The following is an 11,067-nucleotide window of genomic DNA, read 5'->3' as shown; positions in this document are numbered from 1 at the left end:
AAAAGCTGACTCCCAGAGATATTTTATAGAACCCAGTGACACACAACACGGATCCCCCCGCCTCCAGAGGCAGCAGTAAGTAGTACATAACATAAAGCAATGTAAACACACACACATATAACAGTGTGAGGCCCAGGATAGGTGTATAAAGAGAATCACAAACACAAAACAATCAAACACACACACAAAGCCTGAGATGTCCACAGGAAGCCCATCGCCAGAGTATGGACAGACACACCAACCCACCCAACTGAGGGGTATGGACCTTGCAGTAGACCACAGACACCCCAGCGGGCGTGGTGATTGCCCCTAACCCACAGAACATACACATGCATCGTCTCCAGTTTAACACCTCAGCTATTGTTTTTCCTCCTCCCCAGTTTACCCCAAAATTGAGCAGCCCCTAGGTGCCCAGAGCCTCAGGGGTAGAAGTGTGGGTCTGGGAAGTGGGGGTAGGGAGTTGGCCTTGGTCACCACTGAGCCACCTCCCCCTGCTGCGCTGGCCCCAAGGCTGCGGGGGCTGCTATCGGTGAACAAACTGTCCTTGGGGTCAGGGACAGCAAAGAGCCAAAGGTCAGGTCGATGCCTATTCCAGCCCTTCCCCCAGCAGCAGCCAGTTCTTACGGGCAGGAAGGGAAGGAGACAGAGGATCAGAAAGTCAGGTGTTCAAGCCCCACGGGGCCACCAAGGAAAAAAGACCTTCAGTAAGAGGCGGAATCGGTGCCTTTAATGGTCAAACACAGCCAGTATCCCGCTTCCCAGGCAAGAACTTGACTTCAGTAGACATTTCCCACACCCTGACCAGCCCTTTCTGGTTTCTCTTGGATGCGGCTGGGGGGATGGGCATCAGAGAAAATGAAGGAATCGTCTCATCTCCATCCCTCTCGCAGGCCACGCCAAAGATACAGTGATGACGGCCAACACTGGAGCATGGTGGCCATCATGGTGCTCAACGGCACACTGACGTCACGTGGCCAATACAGTGGCCCCCTAAGCACCCAATGGGCCAAAAAAGATGTCATGCGGGATATAAGTGATCACAGCACTCAGGGGGCCACAGAAGAGTCACTGAAATGGTATCACTAGCACACCCAAAGGCCCAACCAAGATGCCATCCCAGATGGCGATCATCAAAGTGCCCAAGGGTTCAACCAATAACATCAGTCAATGTGGCAGTCTGTGAGGCACCCCACGGGGCCCCCAACATGGTCCATGGCTGTTATCACAGTAGCCAGTGAATCATCACAGTACGGAAGAGACCAAACAAGATGTTAACCTATGGGACAAGCCACAGCCGTACCCCACCACCACGTTCCCACCCCCCTGCTAGGATGCATTAAGCAGAGAGCGGGAATAGAGGCCCTGGTAGTAGATCCCAGACTCCCCATTCTCAGCCCCATAACCCCCAAACCCCACGTCCAGTTTGGGAGGCGCTGGTGTCTGTTCCGACATCAGGTTGTTGATGGAGAAAGGGTGGTTGAAGTTGTAGGGCGCATCCAGCTTCAGCTCCCCTGGGAGCTCCAGGCCAGTGAAGTAGGGTGTGGAGGAAGCAGGTGAGCCACAGTCCAGAGCCCCCACCTCTTCCCCGCCACCCTGGGCCTCGGGCTCGGGGGGCGGGGGCGGGGGCTGCGCTGGGGAGGTCACAGTGGCAGCAGCGGTGATGGTTGAAGCAGCCGACCCCGTACCGGCCCTGGCAGCAGAGCTCCCACTGGTCCCTTTCTTCACTTTCTCCTCCAGCTTGAAGCGTTTCTGGCGGCGCAGGTAGCAGCCGTTCTCGAACATGTTCCCAGAGCTGGGGTGCAGGGCCCAGTAGGAGCCCTTGCCCGGCTTGTCCGGGGAGCGCGCCACCTTGACGAAGCAGTCGTTGAAGGACAGTGAGTGGCGGATGGAGTTCTGCCAGCGCTGCTGGTTCTCCCGGTAGTAAGGGAAGAGGTCCATGATCCACTGGTAGATCTCACTCAGCGTGAGCATCTTGCCGGGTGCCTGCTGAATGGCCATGGTGATGAGCGAGATGTAGGAATAAGGAGGCTTGGCGTGGGCCAGAGGTCGCCGGTAGCCTTTGGGCATCTCCTTCCCATGCACCAGCCCGGACCCCGGGCCCCCATACCCCGAGCTGCTACCTGTGCCACTGCTGGCACCCAGACCTGGGAAGGTGGGTCCCAGGGGCGCTGAGGGGGCAGCCGGTGCCAGGGGTCCTGAGGGCAGTGGGGAGGCAGGGAGCCCCCCGGGGGGGTATGGAGAGCCTAGAGGGTTCAGTGTCATGTAGGAGTTGAGAGGCGCCATGGTGGGCACTGGGGTCACTGGAGAGTAGACCTGCCGGGAGAGAAAGGCGGGGAAGGGTCAGTGCGACTCCACTCCACTGGTCAGTAAGAGATCCCAGGACCAACCCTGAGACCTTCCAGCCGTCCGTCTTGCCTCCATAGTCAGGCACGGTGGTGCCACCTGTAACCCCAGCACTCCTGGAGGCTGAGGCAAGGGGATCTCAAGTTCAAGCCTAACCTGGGCAACTCAGTGTCTTAGCAAGACTATAAGTCTCTACCATCATTACCTCTCTCTAAGACACCTGTCTCTTGAAGTCTCTTCTTCCTCCCCGTATAACCTATCTCTATGACCCCATCCTCCTACCCACCATGCTCCCATACACACGAGGTCACACTTGAAGTGTTTCTCAAAGTGCCTTCTGGGTGGGACACTCTGGGGAGTCTCTGAGGTCAAAACCATTTTGCAAATCATACCGAGACATTATTGGCCTTTTTCACTCTCTTTTTCATGAGCGCACAGTGGAGTTTTTCAGAGGCTTCAGGACATGTGATATTGAGACACAGAGAAGGCAGAAGCAGCTGAGATTCCAGCTATCTTCTATTGAGACAGACTTATTTACAAAAATGTGATGCTACTCTTCTCATTCAATTTTTGAAACATAGTTATCTTTTTTTTTTTTTTGGTACTGGGGATTGAACTCGGGACCTTGCTCTTGCACAGCAGGCGCCGAAACCACTGAGCTAAATCCCCGGCCTGAAACATAGTTATCTTAATAAAAACATATATATCTATAATGGCAAGTAATAGCTTTTTGAAAAAAATAGTACAGGTGACTGAACCCAGGATCTTTGCACTAAGCAACATCCACATCCCGAGTCCTTTTTTATTTTTTATTTTGAGATAAGGTCTTGCTAAATCACTAAGTTGCCTGGGCTGGGCTTGAATTTGAGATCCTCCTAGCTCAGCCTCCCAGAATGCTGGAATTATAGGCGTGCATCACCATGCCTAGCCATGATGGCCATTTTAAACTGGATTATTACACAATTAATACATTTTTGAAAAATTTCTCAGTTTTAATTTTGAATATGGTAAGTATCAACAGACATAATCCACATTAACAGAAACTGCTTGGGGTCTTCAATAATGTTTAAGAATTAAAGAGGTCCTGAGACTGAAAAACTTGAGAAATCAATTTTTTGACTTGAAAAAAAATTGAGAAATCAATCAAAATTGGCTAAGTCAACCACAAAATTGATTTCCTAATAAACCACAGTTCAATTTTAATAAGCAGTTAATGTAAATATCTAATAATCTAACCAATATTTGTAGCTCTCTATCAGTATTTTAGATTATAGGGCCGAGGATTTAGCTCAGCGGTTCCACTGCCTGCCTCAAAAGCGGAAGGACCTGAGTTTGATCCCCGGTACCAAAAAAAAATTTACTGGTTTGATTTTATTTTACTCTTTTTAGCTCTTTTTGGAGCGGGGAGGGTACAAGGTTTCCCTGTGTAGTTCAGGCTGGCACTGAACTCATGGCACTCTGTCTCAACCTCCTGAGTGCCAAGATTACAGGGGTGTGCCACCATGCCTCGCAAAAAATTATTGTTTTTATAGATCAAAAATTTTGTCTGGCCAACATGGTGGTTATAATCCCAGCACTCAGGAGGAGCTCAAGTTTGAAGGGAATCTGGCCTCCATATCAAGACCCTGTCCCAATAAACCAACAAAAATATGTGATTAGAAATCACACTTCATCCTAAAATATAGCACATCAATTTCTATATATGATCAAGTCTAAGATTCACTGTAAGTTATAACACTTTTACATATCAATATAAATGGAAAAACATCCATTTAGGTTTTTTTTGGTACCGGGGATTGAACTAGGGTCCTTGCGCTTGCGCAGCAGGCAGTGAAACCAATGAGCTAAATCCCCCGCCCTATGCCCACTTAGTTGAAGTCTCTGGATGTCATTGACTGTAAAATGTGTTCCATTTTCAGAAATGTTCAAATAGGGAAAAATATACATTGCAGCTCAATGAAAGATGGTAGGCACTGTTTTGCCTTTCAAAATCATCTTCTGGGGCCGGGAATTTAGCTCAGTGGTGCAGCCACCTGCCTCGTAAGTGAAAGGTCCCAAGTTCGATCCCCGGTACCAAAAAAAAAAAAAAAGAAGAACATATAGAGGGCGATTTTTTTTTTTTTGGTACCGGGGATCGAACTCAGGACCTTGTGCTTCCGAGGCAAGCATAGTGCCACTGAGCTAAATCTCTGGCCCAACCCTCTACATGTTCTTTCATCCATTTGACACATATTTATAGGCCACGTACTCTGTGCCAGGCAATGCCCCAAGCACTTCCCAAGAAGGATTAACAGATTAAATCTTTTTTAATCCTTACAGCCATAGTGGTGGTGGTTGGTGAACGCTGGGGGAGGCATTAATATGAGGTCCATTTTAGCTGGACATGGTAGCACATGCCTGTAATCCCAGCACTCCAGAGGCTGAGGCAGGAGGATTGCTGGGAGTTCGAGGCCAGCCTGGGCTACATAGTAAGTACAAGGCCAGCCTAAACCTGAGGCCCTGTTTCAGAAAAAGAAAAAAAGAAAAAAAAAAGAAAAGAAAGAATATGATGTCCATTTTACAACTGTGTGAGCTGAAGCCCACGAGATTGTCAGGAAAAGCCACACAAGGACCAGGCATTTAGCTCAGTGGTTCCATCGCCTGCTTCGCAAGCACAAGAACCTGAGTTCGATCCCCGGTACCAAAAAAAAAAAAAAAAAGGAAAAGTCACACAGGAAGGAAAAGGCACAACTGGGATTCTGAATCCAGGCAGGTTCGCTCCAGGCCTGTGTCCTGGATCCTTTTTTTTTTTGGTACCAGAGTTCGAACTCGGGACCTTGCATTTTTGAGGCAGGCGGTGGAACCACTGAGCTAAATCCCCAGTCTCTGTGTCCTGGATCTTGCCGTAAAGGCAGTAACCAAGGCAGACAGAAATGTCCTAACGGGTTCAGTGGAAAGCCTTAGGCAGGAGGATCACAAGTTTGAGTCCAGTCTGGACAATTTAGTGACTTAACAAGATCCCATCTCAAAAAAAAAAAAATTTTTTTTAAAAGGCCTAGAGATGTAGCTCAGTGAGAAGGCCCTGGGTTTAATAATCCCCACTACCACAAAACAAGCCTCAGAAGGGGACAGTGTAGCAGGAAGACACTGAACAAGCTAAGCAAGGGAAACACAAAAGCACATTCGATGGTGGCTCACTCTTTCTCTAGGTACCTACTGGGCTCAGCCACTTCTTTCCTCTGTCCGGCCCTATCTGCCCTGCCCCCTCCCCAGCTGGGTCCAGTCTCTTGGTTCTGTGGCTGCCGGAGCTCTGGCTGCTGCCACCTTGGCTGTGGGCTAGTGGACACCATCTGATTCCCTGCCACTCTAAGCATCTGCAAGTTCCAAGTTCCAGAGAGAAAAGGGACTCAAGGGGGGACCCCAGATCTGAGTTCTGGTGGGAAACTGTTGGCTCCTTCACGTGTCTCTCCAGTACACTCTCAGGCTGGTCCCTTGGAATCTCTGGGTTGGCCATTTCTGTCTGTGCATCTGTCCACCTATCCTGGTCTTGGTGCCTCTGTCTCCCTTCCCATCCCCATCTGTCTCTCCCTACTTTCTCTTTCCCTACCCCCACCCATTCTCTCACCCTCAATCTACTCTCCAACTCTCTCCGCCTTCCCCTCCACCCCAGTTCTGCCCCATCTCCCCAGGCCCTGCCACCCCTCCATCCATCTGCCCGCTTTGCACGCTCTCCCATCCCTACCCCACGCCCTCTTTGTCCTGCAGCACATCTCTGTGTTTCTCTCCCTTGCCTTGGGTCACCATCTCCTCAGAAGCCCCACACTGACTGGCAGGTGCAGCTCCTCCCTCCTGTACCCACTGCCCTCCCCCCAGTTGGGTGCTTCTGCCCTTCCCCAGAATAAGGAAAGAGATTAGGGGAGGTGACAGACTGAGGGGTTCTATAAAGAGTACTAACTCACCCTGCATCCCACCCTACTTCTCCAACCCAGCAGGGCTCTCTGGGACCCCAGGGCCCTCCTCTTCTGGCTCCCCACCCACCCGGAAGTTCTCTTTGAGGTCTGACCTCAAACCCTCCAGCTGCTCTAATCCATCTTGGGCTTTCCCACGCCCCGTGGCTGGGATGAACCCCTAGTGTCCGGGTCTGAACCGGATCTCCCCCCAACAGGGTGGGGTTGAGATTGGGGGTAAGCCCTCATAGGATCCGCACCCCCACCCAGAAGGTTGGATTTTCTCCCCTTTCATTTCCTTATTATCTCTGAAGAAGAAAGGAGGGTGTGGCAGGGAGCAGAGGGAGGCAGTGAGAAGCCAGAAGTCTGGTTTCCGGTCCCACGCACAACTTAGGACCCCAGCACCCTGTGGGTCTTCAAACTTCCCACTTTAAAATGGGGGAGCAGAGCCAGCACTTGGGACGCTGAGGCGGGAGGATAACCAAGTTTGAGGCCAGCCTGGGCTACATAGTGAGTTTAAGCCCAGCCCAAACTACATAGTGAGACCTGGTCTCAAAAAAATTATTTTTTAAATTTAAATTAAAAATTGGGGGCCGAGGATTTAGCTCAGTGGTTTCGTCGCCTGCTGCGCAAGAGCAAGGACCTGAGTTCGATCCCCGGTACCAAAAAAAAAAAAAAAATTGGGCTGGGGAGAGGCCGGGGTTGTAGCTCAGTGGTTCTGCCTCCTGCCTTGCAAGCGGAAGGACCCAAGGTTGATCCCTGGTACCAAAAAATTTAAATTAAATATAAATAAATAAATAAAATGGGGAAGCAATTAGACCAGTGACCTGTAAGGACCTGGGACCTGTGGGGACACCCTAGGGTGACAACTTTCCAGCAGCAAGGTGTCAGCATCACCCCAGCAGGAGGGTTCTATGGTGAGAAGTGGCTTAGTGAACCTGTCAGTTCTCAGTCTGGGGTGAGGGCAGGTATTTCTCTCCCCATTGTTCTGACCTGAGAGGAAGGAGTGGGCTTATTGTGTGGGAAGGCTGGGGAGATCATCAGACAGTAGAAGACCCCAAACCATTCCCAGGCCTCCATATGTTGGCTCTTCCAAAACATGCCTCCTCCCCAAGGCTGTCTCTCGGTTCCTGGCACAATTTCCACACAAATTTTCCCCTAAACTCTGATCCATCAAGACTGGGCCCCAAAACATTGACTTCTGCCTATACCCACTCAGTTCACTTCCTAAAGTGTGCCTGGAAACAATGATCTGTAGCTGGTCCTCTTAGATCCTGTGCTCCGATTCTGAGCCTCTCAGCCTCCAGCCCCTCCCAGGTCTCTGCCACCCTACCAGGTACAACTGAACCTCTAGTTGCCCCACCTCCACCTCACCAAGATCCCAACCCCTTCCCCACTTGGTCCTACCCGGCCCAACGTGCACCTCACACCTCCCCAGACCCAGGGCTGGCCCCTCCTGGGCACCTCGCCAAACCCCAAAAGCCTGGGGATCCAGGAGTCTCACTCACAGCTTCAAGCCCTAGGTAAGCACCAGATCTTGACTCCTTGGAAAGCCCAGCCATTCCAGCCCTCTGCCCCCACCTCAAGTGCTCAGTCTCCTTCAGGTTAGGAATCCAAAGGTGCAATCCCACCATGCCCACCTCCCTAACCTCACAATATTGATTATTGAGCAAATGAGCGAAGCAAGAGTTCTTGCAGCAGAGGAACTGGAGTTAGATTTGGGGAGGGACTTTCTGTCTGCTAGGGTGAGGACATTAGGATATGCCTCTGCCACCTACTTCAGGAAGCCTTGTCTGAGGCAGGTAGGACTGGATGAGAACTTTAGCTATGGTGGGAGGCTGCTGGATCGGGGAGAAAGGAGGCGCACAATCTGAAATTCTCCAGCTTGACTCAGGGAGTCTTGCTGAGGGTCATGGGTAGGGATGGGGGGATGAAGACTGAGTCCTGCAGATGCTGATGGTCACATCTCTTACTTTCAGGTCTCCAGGGCTGATGCATCTGGATGCCTGTCTGGGCCACTTGTTATTTCAGATCTCCCAGAGGAAGCTCATCTTTGATAACCTCCATATCTTATCCCTGAGCTCCACCAACCCCTATTTCTGTCCCAGCCTTAGATTGACAGCTGACCCTTATTCCTGAACCCCATTCTAGTTTCCACCCCCACAACCCCACCTTTAAATTAACTTTGTATTCTGATCCTGATGCCCACCTCAGACTTTCTATAATGGAGACCCCCTTTTCCATCTCTTGGTTTCTATCTTTCTCCATCCACTTTGAACCCCATTTCCTGAAATCCTCCAGCTGTTCCCTACCCCGCAGCTCTCTGATTCTTACCTTTGGTTTGTTCATTTTAATATCTAGGATTTTGGAGCCCCAACATCCAGTCCTTAGGTTTAAGGTGTGACTGGACCCTTGCTTAAGTTTTCCACCCATGTTAGCCATCACCCCCAGTAGCTTGCCTAAACTGCACTATGAAGCCTTGTCTCCTGTCCCTCATTCCCACACCTGGTCTCCGTGTCCCGGGCTCCTGGGCTCCCCAGTTAGATGCCTTGGGCAGCATTTGAGCTCACAGTATGGTCCCAGGGTTCATTGAAGGCCACACCCCGATACCTGCCCCCACTTCCCGCTCCGCCATCCCTGAGAACACACCTCGCCCGTCTCCGGGTAGTAGCTCCACTCAGCCAGGTCATGGGCCTCCATCTTCACCGAGCCCAGCATCCCCCGGGCCTGCGCCCCGACCTGCCCCGGCTCCGGCCCCGGGGGAACACGGAGTGTCCGGATCTCTCGGCGGGCACGGCCCGAGTTGCGACCAGCGCCCGCCCGTCCGTCCGTCCGACCGCCCGGGGTCTCGCTGTCCCAGGCGCTGAGGGAGGCGGCCACGCTTTATAGTCAGGACACCCCCGCCTTCGCCCGCCCCGGGCTCCCCTCCCACCTCCCCGTGGCCGGTGAGCCCGGACTGGGGCGCCCCCTGCGGGATCGCCGGGAGACAGACCTCAGGCGTCGGGAGCCGCAGTCCTATGACCCAGGAGCTCGAGATGGATGCAAGAGGGAGCTACAGGTGGGAGACACTGCTTATACTAAAGACCTTAAAGGCAGAACTCGGGGGCCCTTTCTACCCCCGGGGTCTTCATCATGTTTACCCTAGAGAACGAAACGCCAGAGTGCAGCTGGTCCGATGTGGGGGAAAGGGGACTCAGAGCGCTACAAACTTCAGAGTTACAGATATGTCAATAAAAGGACCCATCAGAGATGCTCAAAACCACATTCCCACTGGACAGATGAGAAGACTGAAACTTCAGACGGCTGCAAATTCTTTAGTCTGTGTATAGGGTCAAGACTAGAGGTGGAAAGGATCAGGGCCCCTCCGCTTAGACCTCACGAGGACATCAGACCACCTCCAGGACCCAGGAACTTTTCCCACGGGATTCCATTCTAACACGAGCTGGCCGTCCAGGGTCTCCAGACCTCTCTGAACTACATTTCCCAGAAGGCTCTATTTCAACTTCCGCCTCGCGCTTCCGCCAGAGACTACATTTCCCAAAAGGCACAGTACCCGACGGCCGGAAAATGGAGGCCGCCGGGGCGGAGGCAGGCGGGGAGCGGAAGGCGGCCCGCGAAGCGAGAGTTAGGGGCGGGGGCGGACCAAGGACTGGACTCCATTTCCCAGTGGCTCTGTGTGTGCAGAGTGTGCGCAGAGGCACGGCGTTGGGCGGAAGATGGCGGCGGCTGCGGCGTCTGCGAAGAGCCACTGCTGAGGGGGCGCGAGGGCCACGGAGGCTGGAGCCGCGGTAGGAGGGAGGCAACGTGAGGCCCTGGAACAAGGACTAGGAGACGAGGGCCCCCTAAAGAGGCAGCAGCGTGGGGGGGGGGGCTGCTGTGCGGAGAGGGGAACCGCAGTGTCTAGGGTCCCGGTTTCTTTCCCTGCTCAGCACCCTTCCTTCGCTCCCCAGTGCTCTTGGGCAAAGTTCTAACGTGGCCCCCACAGGCGCATTCGCCCCAGAGACCTCGCCTGCTTCCACTCTGTGTCTTTGCTAATCCCTCGTCTAGCACAGCCACACTGGCCTTTTCGGTTCCTCAAACTTGCCATGCGCCTTCCCGCTTTGCCCAACTAACTATCCTCTGCCCGCAACATCCTGTTACACCTTTGGCTTGCTAACTCATTCATTCTTCGGGTCTGCGCACCGACGTCACTTCCTCTACGAAGCCCTCCTTTCTCACTCTCCAACCTGAAATCGGCTTGTCAAATCTCCTCATAGATCCCTGTTCCTTTCCTTCTTGTTATGTGTTGTCCAATTTGTGATTAGGCTTTTTTGTGCTGTTTTGCCAAGGGCTGGATGGGGTCGTGCCTAGGGCTGTCCATCACACTGGAGATGTTCGTTGACGAATGAAAATTACTACTAGAGCCACTGTTTGAGAGTAACAGGAGAAAGTCATACTCCCAGGTGGGAGTAGGGTGGTCTACCCTGTAAGGAGTCCACAGAGAGGGAAGGGAAACCGTGACATTGTTGGTAGTAGCAAAAAAGACTACAGACGTAACAAATGTTCTTCAGTGGGAAGATTGGCTGAAAAAACTATGATACAGCCCCATAATAAAATGTGATGCAACTGTAAAAAGAAATGAAAAAAGGGAATGGAGAAAATCTCCATATATTGATAGAATGGGCGCCATCATACATTAAGTGAAAACAAGTGGAAAGTAGTGTTTATTATATGGTTTGTAGTTGGCCTTTCGTGTCCTGGGCTCTACATCTGTGGATTCAGCTAACCTTGAATTGAAAATATTCAGGAAAAATGTGTC

The 11,067-nt window shown here is 52.0% G+C and overlaps 2 protein-coding genes across 5 annotated transcripts in view; one reads left to right on the top strand and one right to left on the bottom strand.

Moving 5' to 3' along the window:
- Positions 1 to 706: 706 nt before the first annotated feature.
- Foxa3 (forkhead box A3) lies at positions 707 to 9,137 on the bottom strand. Its single transcript, XM_004867126.4, has 2 exons — positions 8,919 to 9,137; positions 707 to 2,313 (listed from the first exon to the last, which is right to left on the bottom strand). The coding sequence occupies exons 1-2, from the start codon at positions 8,985 to 8,987 to the stop codon at positions 1,327 to 1,329; spliced, it is 1,056 nt and encodes a 351-aa protein (XP_004867183.1). The 5' UTR covers positions 8,988 to 9,137; the 3' UTR covers positions 707 to 1,326.
- Positions 9,138 to 9,827: 690 nt separating this feature from the next.
- Positions 9,828 to 11,067, top strand: part of Sympk (symplekin scaffold protein) — a 27,998-nt gene continuing 26,758 nt past the window's right edge. For 2 of the 4 annotated variants that reach the window (XM_087200666.1, XM_087200665.1), the window contains exon 1: positions 9,956 to 10,073. Coding sequence is in view for 2 of the 4 variants with exons in the window: in XM_087200663.1 (XP_087056789.1) it covers positions 9,837 to 10,057 (221 nt within the window). In the remaining 2 variants the exon portion in view is untranslated. Of the gene's footprint in view, positions 10,074 to 11,067 lie in introns of all 4 variants that reach the window. The other 2 variants (XM_087200663.1, XM_087200664.1) reach the window with 2 other exon arrangements.

Source organism: Heterocephalus glaber, unplaced genomic scaffold (genome assembly GCF_053883595.1).
Source record: "Heterocephalus glaber isolate CG9 unplaced genomic scaffold, H.glaber_assembly_v1.0 deba00001744, whole genome shotgun sequence".
NCBI lineage: Eukaryota > Metazoa > Chordata > Mammalia > Rodentia > Bathyergidae > Heterocephalus > Heterocephalus glaber.
The sequence above is the reverse complement of the archived record's forward strand: the minus strand, read 5'-3'. Positions and strand labels throughout refer to the sequence as shown.